The 20,099-nt window shown below is 45.3% G+C and overlaps 2 protein-coding genes across 9 annotated transcripts in view; one reads left to right on the plus strand and one right to left on the minus strand.

Moving 5' to 3' along the window:
- Nucleotides 1-1,570: 1,570 nt before the first annotated feature.
- LOC309329980 (uncharacterized protein) lies at nucleotides 1,571-18,481 on the minus strand. 7 transcript variants are annotated; one of them, XM_081841343.1, is made up of 7 exons: nucleotides 17,884-18,481; nucleotides 14,687-14,946; nucleotides 11,503-11,838; nucleotides 7,910-8,218; nucleotides 5,487-5,612; nucleotides 3,584-3,630; nucleotides 1,571-2,642 (listed from the first exon to the last, which is right to left on the minus strand). In XM_081841343.1, exons 2-7 carry the CDS (start codon nucleotides 14,721-14,723, stop codon nucleotides 2,598-2,600), a joined length of 900 nt encoding a protein of 299 aa, XP_081697469.1. In that variant the 5' UTR covers nucleotides 14,724-14,946; nucleotides 17,884-18,481; the 3' UTR covers nucleotides 1,571-2,597. The 7 variants fall into 7 exon arrangements, with proteins under 7 accessions (XP_081697469.1, XP_081697473.1, XP_081697471.1 ...); XM_081841347.1 differs by lacking the exons at nucleotides 14,687-14,946; nucleotides 17,884-18,481 and adding an exon at nucleotides 15,978-16,045 and having other exon boundaries at nucleotides 11,503-11,835; XM_081841345.1 differs by lacking the exon at nucleotides 17,884-18,481 and having other exon boundaries at nucleotides 11,503-11,781; nucleotides 14,687-15,329.
- The window catches only part of FDPS (farnesyl diphosphate synthase), a 36,882-nt gene continuing 24,322 nt past the window's right edge, over nucleotides 7,540-20,099 (plus strand). The window contains exon 1 of one of the 2 annotated variants that reach the window (XM_081841165.1): nucleotides 7,540-7,543. Coding sequence is in view for 1 of the 2 variants with exons in the window: in XM_081841163.1 (XP_081697289.1) it covers nucleotides 16,121-16,193 (73 nt within the window). In the remaining variant the exon portion in view is untranslated. Of the gene's footprint in view, nucleotides 7,544-16,105; nucleotides 16,194-20,099 lie in introns of those variants that run through there. The other variant, XM_081841163.1, reaches the window with a different exon arrangement.

Consider the following 20,099-nt stretch of genomic DNA (forward strand, 5'->3'; position numbering starts at 1 on the left):
GGCCAGTAAAGCTAGATGAGCGCCGCAACCCCAGAGTTGGTCACGACTGGACCTAATGGTCAGGGGTCCCTTTACCTTTACTTTAGGCAAACTAAGGCCCGGGGGCCGGATCATCCCAATCGCCTTCTAAACCCGGCTCACAGTCAGTCTGGGAATCAGCATGTTTTTACATGAGTAGAATGTGTCCTTTTATTTAAAATGCATCTCTGAGTTATTTGTGGGGCATAGGAATTCGTTCATTTCCCACCCACCCCCCCAAATATAGACTGGCCCCACAAGGTCTGAGGGATAGTGGACCAGCCCCCTGCTGAAAAAGTTTGCTGACCCCTGATATATATACACACGCACACACAATTTCATATATAAAAACCATTTCAAATCTAATACATAGATACCGACAGGGATGGGGAAAAAATCTAGTGGCTCACAGTTAGTGAGTCAAATTTTCCAGTTACAGAATGACCAGGTAGACTTGGCCACTGAGGAAACGATACTTTATTTCTCCTCCATCTCACTCTGTTACTCAGAAAGGCATAAATATCACGACCAAACATCTTTCTTGGTGTGGTTTTCCTCTGTTGTGCAAGGGAGCCACAAATGCAGCAAAGCTGGCTGAGGCTGGACGCCACAAACACCTCCCGTCACACCTGCCTAAACATTTCTGAGCAGAAGGCAAGGCCTGAATGTTGCCCGAGAGCAAACTTGGTTATGTCGCTTTCCTGTCTGTGACAACAATATTTTCCATGGTTAACTGCTCCTGCCACCCTATTCTCATCAGAAGTCGCTACAAAAGAGGCGAGGAGTTAATGGTGTTACGGCCATTTGCATTTCTGCCTCCTCTCACGATGGCTGCCTCTGAACTGGTACAGATTCCCCTCAAATAATCCCGAGAACCGTAATTTGCTAAGGGTGCTGAGAATTGTGAGGAGACCCCTGTTCCCCCTCATAGAGCTACAATTCCCAGCGTTCCTTGGGAAGGCAGGTGGTGACGACGATAATAATAATAATAATAATAATAATAATAATAATAATAATAATATACCCCGCCCATCTGTCTGGGTTTCCCCAACCACTCTGGGCGGCTTCCAGCAAAATATTGAAATACAATAATTCATCAAATATTAAAAGCTTCCCTAAACAGGGCTGCCTTCAGATGTCTCTTCTAAAAGTCGGAGAGTTGAACCCAGAAATCACTGGGTTAAAGCTGACCGAAAGTCCAGAGGTAGCATTGTTATCAATTTAAGGTGGGGTGGGTGGAAGGTTCGCAGGCTATGAAGGGCTTGCTCACAAATTGATTGACAGCTGCACGAGTTATTATCGCTAGGAAGTAGGAAGGGCAAGGTGAATATAAAATGGAAGAATGGTATAAAGAGGTGTGGGGTATACCTATTAATGTTAAATGAACATGTGGAGTTAAGGTAAGATGGGGAATATGCAGGAGAAATTATTTTGAGGAGATATGGAAGGTATTTGTAGAATTTGTACTGTTAAAACGGAAAGGGGTCAAACCATCACGAGACGTGTTGAAGTTTTGGGAGGTTGGATAGTTACAATGGAATGGTTTCGGTGGTGGGGTGCACATTTTTATTTATTATTTATTATTACTTTGTTAAAATAATAATAATAAAAGAAAAGAAATCAGCTGCCAGAGTTAGGACAAAGACGAGGGTTGGAAGGAGACGAGTTTTGAGCATTGCAGTTGGCTGTGGCGTGTTCTGGGGGTGAAAGCTTTCAGTCTGTAAAAAGCAGCAAGCTGGGCAGAGGGACAGAGGGCCTGGGCTGATTTCTGCTGGCATCCAAAACTGTGTCCATGGGAGAAGCAAGGCCTTCTTGGGGTGCTATTGCTGTAAACTCCTCAATCGTGGGCTCAGGTTGTACGTATATATGTGTCAATATAGCATAAAGACAACACAGTCTCCGCTGTGCCTCATTTCCAAAGGAAACACGAACCCTGGGCAAGCGGAATTTCGCACCCCTTGGAGATTGGGGTGCTGTGTAACAATTCATTTCCACAACAGCTGTGAGAAGGAGGTCACTGTTTCTTCCAGCTTGAAGTATGGGGAACAGGGACCTTTTGCTGACGTTGCTTGCTGGCTCTAGAAGCTGAGCTGGTGTTTCTTGTTAGTTTCTGTTTGCCACTGAGCGGCTGCTTAGAGTCACAGGACTCTGTTTACATTCCAGAGACCTTCCAGGCTGCTGGAAGTCTCACGGGAGACGGGATGTGACGTTAGTGGTTTCCTGTTCCTTTGTTCTTTTGTTGTATCGGTTGCTCTCTGCTTTCACAGAGAGAGGATGTCTTTTCTGTCTGCGTAGCGAGAAATAAAACCCTTTGCAACGTAGCCATAAATCTCATCACTTCCGCATACTGCTGGAAACTCTGCTGTATGGGGGAATGTGCCTTGGAGCCTCATGTTGTTAATTATTGGTCGGGAGGGCGATTCCAGAAGATGAGCTTTATCAGCTTGGCTGAGCGGAGATCCCGACATTTCTATCCTCCCAGCCTCGCAGATCAGAATCCAAAAAGCTGCCACAGCATGTCAGAGTCTTTTGATCCCAGCCCCCACCACTTCTGATACTCGCTGCCTCTTGTTCTTTTCTTAGGTCCTCGAAGCAAGATTTAGCTGGGCATAGCAACTGCCTTCCTGTTTCGTAAAGAGTGGAGAAACTGTTATTTGGAGCACAGGCGGGCAACTTCAGGCCCTCCAAGGCTCTCTGCACGGCCCTCAGAAATCTCCTCAGGCCACGCCGCCTTCCCTCTGGTCACACCCCCTTTCCCAAGGCCAATCCCCTCACTGACAATGTCTCATATCCGTTTGGGCCCATTTCCCCAAATATACCAGCCGCCTCTGCTTCTGGGCAAAATTCTGAGGGTCACATGCTTGTAGTGGGCGGGTCAAAGTGGGTGGAGCAACAAATGCAAATTTTATTTTTGTTTATTTTCTACACACACATGCCTCTCTCTATTCTCTATTCAGACATTGGACTCAGCTAGATGGGTAAAGTTGTATATGCGTCGTATATGCATTATAACGCTGTGACACCAGCTGGCGCTGAAGAGTTCCATTTTTTGCCAACGCGGTTTCTCATATAAAGTTTACAACGCGTTCTGCTCAAACGCTTCCTTGATGTGTCTATATCCAGCCATTGTCTGGGTTCAATGACACATTTCAGCCAGGCAAAAATGCTCAAGGAGGATTCAAAGCAGGACTCAGGAGGGGTAAGACTCTGAGAAGAGTCCTGGGGGCCAGGTGCAGAGGTCTGGGGGGCCGCATCTAGACCTCAGGTATGAGGCTCCTGATCTCTGGAGCATCATCACCTCTGTTCACAAGCAAGTTAAACTAGGCTGAAATGTCAAAAAATGTAAATTTTCCTTTCCCTACCCTGCCTCCTCCTTAGCCCAGTTGCACTTGCTCCAGTTCATGTCCAGGTGCAATTCAAAGCACCACCTGTTGGGGGCACTATAGCATTGACACGGGCTGGCCTGGATGACCTTGTGAGGCCCCTACAATGTATATCACATATGAAAGCACCCTCGAAATCTGGAGACATCCCCCCTTCGCCATCTCCAAAGAAAGAATCATACCTTTATTACCTCTGAAGATGGAGGTTCAGAGTCCTGGTATTGGGATCCTTGGGGAATAAAAGAAAAGGAGACAATTAGGAATAAATAAAAGAGATAGAGGGGCCATTCTTCTTCAGCTGCTGTGAGGGCCAATATTTTTTTCCCAACTGCAAAAGGGATAGGGAAGATGCTCCGTTCGGTTCAAACCTACCTAATTTGGATTTCCCAAAACAGGGGGCACGCCCCCACCAAGTGACTCCACGGAGGAGGATGTGAACCTCCCAGGAGGAACTCAGGAAAAGTCCAGAATAACAGCTGAGAATGCATCATGGGAGACCAGTCTAGGGCAGCTTCCTGTTCTTACAGTGACCTAACAGATCCCACTGAGAATCCCACCAACAGAAAATGTGCTCAGTCCATTTGTGGTTCCTTGCTGCTTTTCCCTGGAACATAATCCCTGCCTAAAAATCCGGTGCGAAAACACTCAAGTCCAGGGAACCTTGGGTAGGGGGGCAAAATGGCCTCTCTGCCCGGCTTTGGGGCTCTCCTCCTAGCCACGCCCTCTCTCCTTAGACCACACCCCTTACCAGCTTGCTTCGCAACCTCATTGAGTGTGCTTGCCTATCTGGAATTTGTAATTTGAACTCTGATCATGCCTGGATGGAGGGTGGTGGGGTGTAAGTTTGTGTAAAAACTGATCTACTACGCAAAGGGGAAAAAATTAACATACTTTTCCGTGTATAAGACTCTAAAATAATGTTCAAAATCGGGGCTCGCCCTATACACAGATAGTGCAGAGGGGATTTTTTCTCAAATTGGAGTCCCCAAAAATAGGGGTGACTTATACACGGAAAAATATGCTGCATTGGTACCTCAGGTTACATATGCTTCAGGTTACATATGCTTCAGGTTACAGACTCCGTTAACCCAGAAATAGTGCTTCAGGTTAAGAACTTTGCTTCAGGATGAGAACAGAAATCGTGCTCCGGCGGTAGCAGGAGGCCCCATTAGCTAAAGTGGTGCTTCAGGTTAAGAACAGTTTCAGGTTAAGAACGGACCTCCGGAATGAATTAAGTACTTAACCCGAGGTACCACTATACTCTTTTTGGCGCCTGCCAAAAATATTCTTTTTTTTTTTTTTTTTTTTTTTTTTTTTTCCCAGGTCATGTGGCCAGCAGGAATAAAATGCTTCTGTTTAGAACTGGAAGCTTAGAAATTTGATGCACTGGCCCTCTCACTTCAGGCCAAGGAAGCCGGTGTTTGTCCACAGACAGCTTTCCAGGTCATGTGGCCAGCAGGAATAAAATGCTTCTGTTTAGAACTGGAAGCTTAGAAATTTGATGCACTGGCCCTCCCACTGCTTGCAAGTGGCCCCCAGAATATTGCCAAGCAGGAAAAATGTGGCACTCAGGCTGAAAAAGCCCCGCTGATTAGAGTGTTGGTCTATGACCTGGGAGAGCAGGGTCCGAATTCCCATTCAGCCGTGAAGCTCACTGGTTGTGACCCTGGGCCAGTCACTGTCTCTTAGCCTAACTACCTCACAGGGTTGTTGTGAGGATGCAGGAAGAGGAAGAGAGTCATGAGCGACTTCCCGCCGGTCACCCACGGCTTGCGGATAGCAGCCTGTTCTGGGGGCTGGGGTCGGGGGAAGCTCGGGCTTCCCCCGCCCCAGCCCCGTGCCTGGGGGGGGGGGGAATAAAAATATTTTTCTTTATCCTCCCACAAAAAACCTAGGTGCGCCCTATGGGCCAGTGCGCCCTATGGGGAGAAAAATACGGTAAATTAAATAAACAACAAAATAAAAATAAACGCGGCCCTTGAACTTAAAAAAAAAGGTTCCTAAGTAATGGCTGACTTTAAGAGAGCCTGAAATAAAATTTAAACACTTGTTGTTGATTTCTTAAGACATGGCTGCTGATATTACCTAGCCTGGAGCGGCTGCGTCGAATCCAAAGGAAGCTTAAGAGAAGCATCAGCAGTGTCAGAACAGCCAGGACAGACAAGGACACTGAGAAGCTGAGACATTTGTTGTCTACGACTTCAGAGGGAGCTGTAAAAGGGAAAGGGAGTGAGAGGGAGGGAACAGGCAGACATTACTTAGCAACTGCTGTCACTGACACAGAGCAGAAGAACCCCATCATTTATATTTTGCTTCATTGTGTTACTGGAGGAGGGGTGGGGTTTGCATTTCCTGAACTGAAGAAGCAAAGCTATTCTGCAAAATCCGTACTTTCCTGAATTTTGCAACGCGGTTCCCCAGCCGAAAAATAGGCACGTTGGAGAAAAGTGTGCATACCAAGCATATATTTGTGGAAACAATGTCTAAGAAGGCAATATATGTGAGGAAATGGCTTACCCAAAATGTGCATACGTACTAGAGAAAAGCATGCACGAGAAGAATATGTTTGTGGGAATATCTCAAGGAAATGCAGCACATTATTTGAGGGAATTGATTCCCCCAAAATGTGCATATTAGGAAAAATGCACAGTAAAATGCTGTCAAATTTCAATGAGGAATTTCTTTTTAAAATGCAAACTAATAAATGCATGAGAGGAAGTGGACTTATGAGTAGAATAACAAGAAGCTGTCAGAAACCAATATTGAAACATTTGTCCGTGTCTAGTTTTATGAGGAAAGAAGGAAGAAACCACTGTTCGCATCCTCTGCGTAATGCGCAGGTCTATAAATTTGATGCATCGCGCAGAATAATGCAAACAGAGGCCATTTCTTCTTCCCCGCCCTCTTTCGGAAATCTAGAACACAATCAAAACGAGAATTAGTAGATTATTTCACATTCAGAAAAGCCCAGTTCAATTCCTGACATCTCCAGGACTGGAAAAAGATTCTTGTATGGCCTACATGACCCTTGAGGTCTCTTCCAGAGCTACAAAGCCACTTCCGCCCTTGAAGGAGATGGAGGTGCGGGCTTCATGAGCCCAGCCCTGCGCGATTGGGGGGATTCCCAACAGCATCATCCCCTGGTCAGCCAATTGGCTGGCTCTGGGGCGTGGCCTGCCCTACTTAAGGAAGGACGCGGCCGGGGATCTCCTTCTTTCCCCACCTCCCAGCTGTTCCTGCTTTTCCCACCCTCCCACCCTATAAGGTTTTTGTTCCTCGACCTTGCTATGGACCTTGGTTGGTCGCCGTTGAGGAGCCTGGTAGGAATTTTTCCACTTGGCAAATTGGCACCAGCCACTTGGTTTTCGCCTGCCTCATAGCAAATCATCACAACTTTATTGGTATTGGCGGTTAGGCATTGGTATTGTTCTGTAGTTTGAAGAGGGGAGGAAGCGCCATCACCTGCCCCACATATTGAAGGGTAGTCCAATAAAGGATTCCAGGGGGCATGGCCCTGTCTGAAACCTATGGAGGTGAGGGCCTAAGGCACGACCCCAGCGGTGACCCTGGGGGAGTTCCTAGTTGATATGCATCAGAAGGACTCCCCCTAATGGTGGTTAACCCTTCCCGGACTTCAAGCGGACGGGCTGAAGTTGGATATACAGTGGTACCTCGGGTTAAATACGCTTAAGGTTACATACGCTTCAGGTTACAGACTCCGCTAACCCAGAAATAGTACCTCGGGTTAAGAACTTTGCTTCAGGATGAGAACAGAAATTGTGCTCTGGTGGCGCGGCAGCAGCAGGAGGCCCCATTAGCTAAAGTAGTGCTTCAGGTTAAGAACAGTTTCAGGTTAAGAACAGACCTCCAGAACGAATTAAGTACTTAACCCGAGGTACCACTGTAGTCGGTTAGGACCAATGCCTAAGCCAATACTGCTCATCACCTGTAACCAATAAAGTTGTGGCCTTAAGGTAAAGGTAAAGGGACCCCTGACCATTAGGTCCAGTCATGGCCGACTCTGGGGTTGCGGCGCTCATCTCGCTTTATTGGCCGAGGGAGCCGGCGTACAGCTTCCGGGCCATGTGGCCAGCATGACTAAGCCGCTTCTGGCGAACCAGAGCAGCACACGGAAACGCGATTTACCTTCCCGCCGGAGCGGTACCTATTTACCTACTTGCACTTTGACGTGCTTTCGAACTGCTAGGTTGGCAGGAGCTGGGACTGAGCAACGGGAGCTCACCCTGTCGCGGGGACTCGAACCGCTGACCTTCTGATCGGCAAGTCCTAGGCTCTGTGGTTTAACCCACAGCGCTATCCTTAATAATTGTGTCATGTGTCTTTATTTCCACGGGGGGGGGGTGGCGGAAACTCACCACGCAATTCTACGATTCTTTGATTCTATGGCTTAGCATAATGCAGCTTCCTCTATTCCTAAGAACCAACACATGAAGATGACCAGCCAATTTTGTCGACAAGGGCAGAGGGTGATGTGACGCACCACTCACCCGCAGGGAATTTGGCGTTCATCCTGACAGCGGTGCCCGAGGAGTTGAACCTGACCTCACACGTGAAATTCGCGGCACTCGGGTTCAAATCCAGGGGGACGTGAAGGACACTGACGAACGTCCAAGAACTGCGGTTGCTTCTCACCAGCAGCGTCTCTGGCCGGAGATGTCCAGGAATGTCCCAGGACACTTGGACGAAGCTGGAAGCGCCGTGGACCAAGCAAGCCATTTCGTTGCTCTGCAGGATTCGAGATGCTTCATGCGGAGCGGGCTGCAAAAGTGTCACCCAGGTGCTCTGGGTGTAGCTATCTGTGTGTGTTGTAGTGAACAAAGCCGAGAGTTCAGGAAACGGCAGCAACAAAAACAATAATAACAACAATAAATTTTACTTATACCCCACCCTCCCCAGCCAAGACTGGGCTCAGGGCGGCTAACACCAAATATAAAAACAATTGATTGAAATACAGCTTAAAAAACAAGATTGAAATACAGCTTTAAAAACAAGATTGAAATACAGCTTTAAAAACAAAATTAAAATACAACACAAAAACATTAAAATGCAGCCTCATTTCAGTGGAAACTTTTTTGGGGATGAAAACGTTAAGTCTTCACCAAGGCCAACTATCCAGACTGGTCCCACATGGGCCAGAAAAAAGCCAGGGAAGTCCCCAAATAGGAGTTTCAACACAGAAAGAGAAAGGAAAAAAAGAAAGAAAGAGGGGGAGGGAATAAAACTGATTCCAAGCCAAAGGCCAGGCGGAACAACTCTGTCTTACAGGCCCTGCAGAAAGAAATCAGATCCTGCAGGGCCCTGGTCTCATGAGGCAGAGCGTTCCACCAGGCCGGGGCCAGTGTTGAAAAGGCCCTGGCTCTGGCTGAAGCCAATCTAACCTCCTTAGGGCCCGGGACCACTAGGGTGTTGCTATTTATGGACCTTGAGGTTCTCTGTGGGGCATACCAGGAGAGGCGGTCCCGTAAGTACGAGGGTCCCGGGCAGTGAAGGGCTTTAAGGGTCAAAACCAGCACCTTAAATCTGACCCTGTACTCCACCGGAAGCCAGTGCAGCTGGAAAAGCACTGGGTGAATATGCTCCCATGGCAGAGACCCCGTGAGGATCGACATTTTGTAGAGGATTTCTACAACCCAAAAAGTGTGGACTGTACAAAAAGAGAGTGCGTAGGGCTGCTCCTCTTGCTTGCTGTGCTCTTCAACCTGGTGCCATGCGCCAGGAGGCAGCTTCGCCTGCTGAACAGCAGCCTGAAGGGGGAGAAGGCGGAGTGACTCCACCCTGCAGCTGATCAACCTTCAAGGACACAGAGAAGGCACCGATGAACACCAGCTGGCTTCAGTCTTCTTAAGCAGAGCTTCCAGCAGCAGTCAGATGCTGGAAACAATGCCTGCAGTTCCTGGCCCAATCTTGCTGCTTCCTGTTCATCTTGATCTTTTTTTTTTTTTAAGATATATTTATTTGCTTTTACAGAAAAAAAGAAAGACATCGCAAAATACAAACAAACAAAAAACAATCACAAATACACAAATACATCAAAAAGAAAAAAGAAAAATCAAAAACAAAAACTCCAATTTTTAAATTCATGTTTACATAACTTTCTTTCTTGACTTCCTCACGCCTCCCTTTTTTGTGTTCCTCTTTAGCCCATTAGATACAGCAATTCCTTGCCTTCCTTAGAAACTCATTTCTAATTATTAAGACCATTTCTATTATGTCTCCGATCTTTCCTCCTTATGTTTAAACACCTTTAACATATTAATTGCTTTTGACATAATATAATTTTAGTCTTACACCCTTTTTCTATTACATTTTTACATACTTTTAACACTGTATCACTAATGCCATATATATTTTTTTATATCCAACATCATTCTAGCATTCACAAACTTTGCAGTGTTTCTGCAGATAGTCCTTAAACTTTTTCCAATCCTCTTCCACCGCTTCTTCTCCCAGGTCTCGGATTCTGCCAGTCCTTTCATCTTGATCCTTGACCCCATGGTAATCGGATTCCCTGACCCCTGGACTATCTCGGGCATGCCGTTTGCCTGACCCTAAGGCTGGACCTGACTTCGGATGCTGAGTCTGCCTTCAGGCAAACACACCTCAGAGACTCTTCTGGCTGTCTGGCCTCTCTTCTCCACTGAGCTCTGCACGTGGTTGCGCAATGAGCAATGAGACTAAGACACCTTCCCATTTTCCATCTGCCCTTCTCCCACACCTGACAACTCCCTCTTTTTTTACACCTTACCCACCCCCTCACAGCTTGCCCTAAGCTCCTCGTCACACAGATTTCTCAACCCCTCTTAAAGGAAGGAGGAAGTGCTTGACAGAGCAGCTTGGTAATGCGCTGTGCGAACCACCTTTCCCCTCCATTATACAGCTCACACAGGTTGCCTGCCACCCCACACTGCTTCTTCACTCACTTGCTGTACATCTCACTGCTGTTGGTGTGGCCACCTATTGGTGCCCATGCCAACTGCAGCATGATGCTAACCTTATATTTTTTATGTATACAGTGGTATCTCTGGAGGCGAACAGGATCCGTTCCAGAGCCCCATTCACATCCTGAAGTGAACACAACCGGCGTCTGTGCGTCTGTCTGTGCGTGGGTTGCGATTCGCCATTTCCATGCATGTGCGTGACCTTATTTTGAGCGTATGCGCATGCCCGAGCGGCGAAACCCAGAGGTAACGCGCTCTGTGCACAAAAATGTATAAATATGAGGCAATAATGTACAAAAACTAACTTCCTTAGGGGAAGTTAGATGCAAAAATATGTGTGTTAGGAGTAAAAGACACTAAAATGCTGATGAATCCTCATTGGGACTTGCAGCCGAACCTTGGAAGTCGAATGGAATCCGTTCCGGAAGTCTGTCCAACTTCCAAAACGTTTGGAAACCAAAGAGCGGCGGCTTCTGATTGGCTGCAGGAAGCTCCTGCAGCCAATTGGAAGCTCCATTGGTCGTTTGGCTTCCAAAAATAGTTCGCAAACCGGAACTGTCACTTCCGGGTTTGCGGCGTTCGGGAGCCAAAACGTTCAACTTGCAAGGCGTTCGGGATCCAAGGTACGACCCTATTTCCAATAAAAACAAATTACAAACAAGGCAACTGAACTTAAAACAGATTGATAGGTTCAGCCACTGTTAGTAAGGAGGCAGTACAGTACAGTGGTGCCCCGCAAGACGAACGCCTCGCAAGACGGAAAACCCGCTAGACGAAAGGGTTTTCCGTTTTGGAGGCGCTTCACAAAACGAATTTCCCTATGGGCTTGCTTCGCAAGACGAAATGTCTTGCGAGTTCCTGCGGGTTTTTCCCCCTTTCCCCCCCCTTTTCCTAAGCTGCTAAGCCGCTTATCAGCTGACCTGCTAAAAGCTGCTAAACCGCTAATAGCGCTAATCCGCTAAGCTGTCAATGGGCTTGCTTCACAAGACGAAGAAACCGCTAGACGAAGAGCCTCACGGAACGGATTAATTTCGTCTTGCGATGCACCACTGTATAGGCTTTGAACTGAGAAGGAGGACCGTGGTGGTAGAAGAGACTCAATATCCCTCACACTCCAAAGCTAATTCTTTTTGGTTCCTTACCTCCAACAACCAGCGAGGAGCCATTGCTGAAAGTCAAGGTGGGATTTCTCTTTGCGCACATATACAGGCCAGAATCTTCCTTTTGGGCCTCGGTGATGGCCAAGACCAGATTTTTTCCTTCTGCCTCGCAAGCAAACCTGCCTCCATCTTCCTTCCCTGAGCATTTCTTAATTAAAAGGGGCGTGCCATCCTCTCTCCTTTTATACCAGCTGAACGACAAGCCTTTGTCTTCCACGCTTTCTGTAGAAAAGCACTCAAGTTGGGCTGGGCTCCCGGTATCTACAAAATGGAACGGCTCCGTCTGATACAATAGGAGTAACTGGACTGGTAATACTGCTGAGAGAGAGGAAAAAATGATAAAAGAAGGAACGTTGCAGTTGGATCTTGTCTCCTTTCACACAAAGGGAGATTCCCTAATGAACTAAAGCAATCTTAAGTATAGAAAGCTGGTAGGCTTTTTGGGAGGCAGGAAGAGATAGGTCATTGTCTTCTTGTGCTGTAAAAGTGATAAAGGGGAGCCACACCCCTAGTTTAAGTTTATCAGTTATCTTTTCTAGTAGGGTGGTTTCTCATACATAATAATAATAATAATAATGTATTATTTATACCCCGCCCATCTGGCTGCGTTTCCCCAGCCACTCTGGGCGGCTTCCAACAGAATATTAAAATACAATAGTCTATTAAACATGTCATGTACTGAGTTGAATAGGATCCAAAATGCAGCAGTCTGATTGGTCCTAGAACAATGCAGCAGTATGATTGGTCCGCAGGAGCCACCCAATCCAGCTCCAGGTGGAAGTGAATCCACAACCTGATTGGCCTACAGGAGAATCCCAGAATTAGCCAATCACATGCAGCCCATTGTGTAAATAATGTATATAAAGCAGATATTGTGGGGGAACTGCCATTCCTCCTCACCACTTTGAGCTGAATAAAGAGCATGAAATCCATTCTCGACTCTGAGTATATTTCAAAACATTAAAAGCTTCCCTAAGCAGGGCTGCCTTCAGATGTCTTCTAAAAGTCAGACAGTTGTTGTTCTCTTTGACATCTGGTGGGAGGGTGTTCCACAGGGCAGGTGCCACTACCGAGAAGGCCCTCTGCCTGGTTCCCTGTAACTTCGCTTCTTGCAGCTAGGGAACTGTCAGAAGGCCCTCGGCACTGGACCTCAGTGTCCGGGCAGAACGATGGGGGTGGAGACGCTCCTTCAGGTATACTGGACCGAGGCCGTTTAGGGCTTTAAAGGTCAGCACCAACACTTTGAATTGTGCTTGGAAACGTACTGGTAGCCAATGTAGGTCTTTCGGTACCAGTGGTCTATGTCTATTCTATTGGTCTTCCCAGTGTCTAGTTACGATATTTAGCTGCACGCTCTTTCCCCCGCAATGTCTATGACAATAGTGTCTCCTTCGATCTATGAAAAAGGCTCTATGAATCGAAAGTGGAGATGCTATACTGTATGTACTTTCCCCTGTTTATTTGTTTTGTAACACAAATATTTTTTTAAAAAAAAATTAAAACTATTTTTAAAAGGTATAGAAAGCTGGTTACCCCTATTCCAAACTCCATTCAGGAGGAATTTGACTTATACTACCTTTTTTGCCGGTGAAGTTCTGCCAGATTGTGGGGTCCTGAACTGCCACATCACTGGAAAACACCTTTTTGGGAGCCTTAAGCCAGAGTAAATTTAAGAATGTCGGCTGAACTGGGGTGAGGGACAATAGTATGTTTCTGATTTAGCCAGTGCTTTTTTCTTTTAAAAATGTTTAGGGGTACTCTCATTTTGACTCAAGAAAATCACCATTTTATAGTTCAAATCAGGAAACATAAATACAGTAAATGGACAAAAGTACAAAGATTCACAAAATGTTTAGGAGTATGTGTACCCCTGTGTACCCCCAGAAAAAACAACAACACTGGAATCTGCTGAGGTGAAAAACTTACACCAGCTCAGTCAGGAAAGCGCAAGCTCCACCAAACCGAAATTCTCTAATCCCAGTCAATCTTGGGTTTGGATTGTACTGTTAGGCAGAATCCGTCAACCTTGGCTCCCCAGAGAACACTGAACTACAGATCTCATCATCCCCAGCCAGTTCAGCCAATGGTCAAAGATGATGGGAGTTATAGTCCAATGATACCTGGGGGGTGCAAGGTTGAATAGGGCGGATCTAAATCCATTAGTTGTATTTATTTCAGAAATTTGTACCCCACCTGCTGTTGTTAATGTTTTCAGAATGCCCTTAAAAATAACCTAAAACCATTGAAAACCAGTCTTGTACATTTGTGTGTGTGTGTGTGTGTGTGTGTGTGTGTTTAAAAAAACACCTGGTTTTATCAATATTTTGATAATTTTATTATGCCTACTGTTTCAAAAGTCTATTTTCATTGCTTATTTTCATTGCTTAATTTATAATTTTATGTAAACTATATTGCTTTTAATTAAGCAGTACAGAATCTGATAAATAAATATTTCTTCAAGTACCTTAAGGTCCAAAGTTTTAAAGAAGTTTTGTTTTGTTTTTAAGCAGTTCTTCCGCATAGGCTATGACTGTAAAAAATCTATATGTCTTGTGGATTCTCAAGACCAACAGATTTATTTTGGCATAAGGGTTTGTGGACTACAGTTCATCAAATGCTTGAAGTGTTATACTCGGAGAGGGGGAGATGTGAACAGAGAAATCTGAAGAGTGGGGTGAAAAGGAATTGAAATGGAAGAGTTAGTCTATTGCTTTTTGATGCAAAGCTCAAATAAATACTGTACAAGATAAACCAAATGACCTTTCACAACAGCAGCAATCCGAGATAACATAATCCTGCTAGCTGTGCTCCAATAATTCTTTGTAAACCACTTTGAGGGCTTTTTAAAAACCATCAAGTAGTATATAAATCTTATGAAATCAAATAAATAAATGCTTTAACAGCTAGTAGGGGAGAGAGAGATCTCTTGTCTCAACCGAGTCCTAAACTAATAGGATCAAATTTGCTGGTGCATTCCAGTTCAGCAAATTTCACACCGCAGCTACACATTAAATAAGTAAATAAAGTCTTTGGTTGGAGACCGTTAACTTTCAGGCTTGCAGCAGGGTATCCTGGAAGAACATTCAACACACACGGCCTGATCCCTCCCCCACCCTCCCAGAATAATAATAATTAAATGATTCAGATGAAACGCATAAGTCATTACCTGCGCAGATCAAAATGAGGCACTGCGGGAACTGCATCCCCCAAAGTCGTCAGTTGCGCCCAGGAGCCCCGAGCCTGCGTTTGAAATGGCAACTTTGAGAAAAAGGGTCTGAGATCATCCTGAGCCCATTTCCTTTGTGAAGAAACCCAGCCTCTGCGTGGGTGGTACAGTTTGAGACCAGGTGGCTGAACAGAATAACAGTGCGGCTTCACAAGTACAGTGGTACCTCGGGTTACATATGCTTCAGGTTACAGACTCTGCTAACCCAGAAGTAGTACCTCGGGTTAAGAACTTTGCTTCAGGATGAGAACAGAAATCGTGCTCCGGCAGCACAGCAGCAGCAGGAGGCCCCATTAGCTAAAGTGGTGCTTCAGGTCAAGAACAGTTTCAGGTTAAAAACGGACCTCCGGAACGAATTAAGTACTTAACCCGAGGTACCACTGTAGTCATTTGCTGAATGTGGATCGGTTCCAGGGCTTGGACGTAGTCAGTACCGGATTTACGTATAAGCTAAACAAGCTATAGCTTAGGACCCCATTCTCTTGGGGGCCCCCCAAAAAATTAAAGGGGGAAAAAACTGGATGTACATTTCCAAAATATAAGATAAAAAACAAATAAAATAAAACCTACATACAACAACAGTGTTTTGAGTTGTGTAGGCAGCTGTGAGGTAAGTCATGTCCCCTGCCTGCTAGCCTGCTCCCTAAAATATCACTGGTTTGCTCCTTTCTACTGTATATAGGGTGCCTACATTCTGGCACATTCAAGGGACGCGGGTGGTGCTGTGGGTAAAACCTCGGTGCCTAGGACTTGCTGATCGTAAGGTCGGCGGTTCAAATCCCCGCGGCGGGGTGAGCTCCCGTCATTCGGTCCCAGCTCCTGCCCACCTAGCAGTTCAAAAGCACCCCGAAGTGCAAGTAGATAAATAGGTACCGCTTTATAGCGGGAAGGTAAACGGCGTTTCCGTGTGCGGCACGGGTGCTGGCTCACCAGTGCAGCTTCGTCACGCTGGGCACGTGACCCAGAAGTGTCCTCGGACGGCGCCGGCTCCCGGCCTCTTGAGCGAGATGAGTGCGCAACCCTAGAGTCGGTCACAACTGGCCCGTACGGGCAGGGGTACCTTTACCTTTACCTTTTACATTCTGCATGGACTTGTTGCAGGACAACATGTGCAAATGGCTTTAGATACCTATTTGGTTCATAAATTACCATATAGCATATATTCAACACAAGAAAACAGTGAAATTTGATGTTGACAAAGGACAGCTGGACATATAAAGGGCCCCATTACCTTCAGTAGCTTAGGGCCTCATCAAACCTATATCTGGCCCTGGACGCAGTGAAGGCTTTGGGTCTTGCAATTTGCTGGGCCGCAGCACAGAACAGATGCCAACACTAGTTGGGGTGGGGTGGGATTCTGTCTCCTCAGAAGGGATGCAGCTGGGGGGAATTCAATTCAATTCACATCTGAAGGCAAATCTATCAAATTCACAATATCTGGAACCAGGTGAAACCTAAAACACAGTCATCTTTCAAGATTTGCCCTTGTCGTGAATTTCGCAATGTACCGTAGTTGCGCAATGTAGATTTTAAAAAACTAATAAATTAATGGAAATTATGGGTTCTTTTTAATTATTGGGTGGAATTCAAGGCTGCGCTCTTCCAATAGTTCTGCTTGCCAGATGGAACAATTCTTCCCTCTACTGCTTCTCACCCTTGAGTGCTGTCCTGAGGTGGGGGGGTTCCCTAACCACCCCTGAGGTATTGGGGGGGGGCACAGAGGGGAGGGCTTCCACTTATGGGCCTCATTAGGTGAATCCCACCCCTTACTATAAAATGGTGATGATGATGATTTGCACTTATTAGTCAATTTTTTATGAGAATAAAGAAGATTATATAATGTTCCAATATGCAACTGTAGCTGCCAGGATTCTGTTAGCACAAAATTGGAAAACCCCAAATACCCCGACCGTTAAAGATTGGCAAATTAAATTATTTGAGTATATGGATCTGGCAAAAATGACGCAGAACATTAGACAGCAAAAAGGTATAAGGTTTATCGACAATTGGTCTAAATTCATAACATATATGGAAACAAATTCTAGAGATATAAAAATCACAGTAGGTTTAATATAACCCTTGCGATGTGCTTACGTTAAAAAATGAAAAACTGCAGAATGGAAATATTCACATAACCCAAAACCGAGATGGAGGGAAGTCAAACGCTATTTATTGTTAATTAATGTTTGCTTTTTGGTTGGTTTAGGTGTTTTGATTTGGTTGATGTCTTCCTTTCTTTTTTCTTTCTTTTTTTCCTTTTTTGGTATGTGTTGGCTATTTTTTTTTCTTTCTTTGTTGTTGTTTGGTTATAGAAAATGAATAAAAAGAAGTTTAAATTTTTTTTTTTTATGAGAAGCAACATACAGTACCAAAAACCAGCACCTACAGAGTAAACGCTAAAACACATTCATATTGATATGAAAAGGGAGGCCTAAAACATCCTAGGCACTGAAGGAGGCCATAGATAATTTAACAGTGTGGTGGAAAAGTAGTCTAGTTTTTTGTGTTTGGTTTTGTTTTGCCTGGCATCTAAAATAGATAGTTGGAATTTATCGTCATGTAAACTGCCTTTGATAGGGTGTTTTGTTTGCAATCAAGCAGTGTATAACTTTTATTAGATATGAAGTAGCTCTGAGGCTTTTGTTGTTTATAGCGGCTAACAAATAATTTACGGCAGATCCACACCAGACTGTTAAAGCACTTGATGTCTCCTTGCAGAGCTATAATTCCCAGCACCTAAAAAAATAAATAAAAAATCTACAGTTCCTAGGATTTTTTGGAGGGAATCATGCACTTGAAATGTGCATTTGGCATGCCTGGCATTACCACCCATCGTTCTTTTCTCTCTCCGCTTTCCTTTCCTTTTGCAGGGAAGTATAGTCCTGGGTTAAACTACAGAGCCTAGGACTTGCCAATCAGAAGGTCGGCAGTTCAAATCCCCGTGACGGGGTGAGCTCCCGTTGCTCGGTCCCTGCTCCTGCCAACCTAGCAGTTCGAAAGCACGTCAAAGTGCAAGTAGATAAATAGGTACCACTCCGGCGGGAAGGTAAACGGCATTTCCGTGCTGCGAGATGAGCGCTGCAACCCCAGAGTCGGCCACGACTGGACCTAATGGTCAGGGGTCCCTTTACCTTTACCTATAGTCCTGGGCTACATTTTGGAGTCCCTTGTTTTGCCATCCTCCTCTTGACTATTCCAGCCTTGATCTCACTGTCCAGAAAGCACTGTGCCAAGGGTGATGACATTTGTAATACCTTTCCTTTACAGCCAGCTGTTACGCAAGGCACCATAGACGAACTTTCCCCTTTGTTTCGCTTTCTTCCTTGCAGGGGATGCAAAGCAAAAAGCAAGGTGTATACTTAGGAGGAAGATCCCTCAGGGAACTGACATCCTCGCCTTCTTTTTAAAGATATATTGCTTCTTGTTTGGGTGGATGGCTTAAAATGATCAGCCCAAAGCCTTTGGGCAGTCTGCGTTTGGAAAACATGAAATGATATTTGCACAGTATTATTACTATTAATGAGGTTGCAGTGTTTAAGGGGTTATATTAAATTAATTTTAAAAGAATTTATAGATAAATGAGGTGTACCTGATTAATTAGGCTAGACATTAGGCCAGGGTTGGGCAACTAGTGGCCGTAGGGGTGACAGAAAGAGAGGGAGGGAAAAAAGGCTGGGAGAGAAGTGGCTGAAGGAGAGAAAAAGAGAAAGGAATGGCAGAAAGAGTGCTTTTCATTTAAGAAACAGACACAGCAAAATTGAAAAGTAACATTGAAAAAAGTTACAGATAGGTAGCCGTGTTGGTCTGCCATAGTCAAAACAAAATAAAAAAATTCCTTCCAGTAGCACCTTAAAGACCAACTAAGTTAGTTCTTGGTATGAGCTGTGTATCTGAAGAAGTGTGCATGCACACGAAAGCTCATACCAAGAACTAACTTAGTTGGTCTTTAAGGTGCTACTGGAAGGAATTTTTTTATTTTGTATTGAAAAAAGTGCTTTTCATTTAAGAAACAGCCACAGTAAAATTAAAAACCAGCTCAGCCTCCTTTGTGAGACTGTCCTTGACCTTTCTCTTTTCATTCCATTTCAGTTACGCAGAAGTACGTTTCAACAACCCAAATGCGGTCGGACTGTGTCCTGGTAAAAGTCTGCCTTTTTTTGCAGAAGAAGGGAAGAGGCAAAGAAAGAAAACACACCTCAGAATTTAGTATTTTTCACATGCTAAGTTTTAGACGACTTGTATTAAACAACCTTTTTCATTACAGTAATAATAATAATAATAATAATTTATTATTTATACCCCGCCCATCTGGCTGAGTTTCCCCAGCCACTCTCCCAATCAAGTATTAAAAATGATACAGCGTTAAATATTAAATATTAAAAACTTCCCTTCAGATGTCTTTTAAAGATAGGATAGCTACTTATTTCCTTCACATCCAAAGGGAGGGTGTTCCACAGGGCGGGTGCCACTACCGAGAAGGCCCTCTGTCTGGTTCCCTGTAACCTCACTTCTCGCAATGAGGGAATCGCCAGAAGGCCCTTGGCGCTGGATCTCAATGTCCGGGATGAACAATGGGGGTGGAGACGCTCCTTCAGGTATACAGTACTCTGTAGGGCTTCTTGCAACTCTGTGCCTCTCAGGGGGTGAGAAACATTTTTGTGGGGGAAAAACAAAACAAATTCCTTCCAGTAGCACCTTAAAGACCAACTAAGTCAGTTCTTGGTATGAGCTTTCGTGTGCATGCACACTTCTTCAGATACACACTTCTTTTTGTGGGGGTTATGGATTGCATTCCCTTTAGTCTTTTTTTTAGGGGGGGGTCATCGTTGGGGGGGGTCATCGTTGGGTGGGTGTGCACATTCTGCTGCAATGAAATGAAAGGGTCTCTCCATGAATCCATGGAGGGGGAAAAAACTGCTTGTTATACTGTGTCCTATAGGTGTGAGTCTTCCCTCCCCCAGATTGATATTCCTTTTGTGAACCAAATCTACACTGCTATCTCCAACAGGCAACAATCTAAACCAGACCAGCTTCGCTTCAGAAGCAACAAGATAAAAAACCGAAGTCTTAACGGCACAATATTTCCCTGACGAAGAACCCGGTGAGGTCAGAAGGCTTGCGAAACTTTGAAAAGCAAATACTCCTTTGCGGCAGCGCTCCCTCCCATTATTCCCTCCCACCATGGGCCGGTTTGTTTCCCGCCTTCTCTTCCCACCCCTTTTGTTTCCCCGCCAGCCAATCCAAAGCTCCCGTGGGGTTCAAGAGTCTCTGCTCACACCTCCTGATTGGCTCCCCGCCCCATGGCCCGTCCTCATACGATGGAGAAAGCCAATCCAGGTGGTGGCGCTGCTAT

The sequence above is a fragment of the Podarcis erhardii genome (assembly GCF_964252035.2).
Source record: "Podarcis erhardii genome assembly, chromosome: 15".
NCBI lineage: Eukaryota > Metazoa > Chordata > Lepidosauria > Squamata > Lacertidae > Podarcis > Podarcis erhardii.

Bases quoted from the DNA above. Each gene is read 5' to 3' on its own strand.
- LOC309329980 (XM_081841343.1), bottom strand. From the start codon at position 14,723: ATGCAGTTCCCGCAGTGCCTCATTTTGATCTGCGCAG. The intron at 11,839-14,686 runs GTAATGACTTAT...CCTCTCTCTCAG, and splicing joins CCTCATTTTGATCTGCGCAG to CAGTATTACCAGTCCAGTTA. The intron at 3,631-5,486 runs GTAATATCAGCA...TTATTCCCCAAG, and splicing joins ACGCAGCCGCTCCAGGCTAG to GATCCCAATACCAGGACTCT.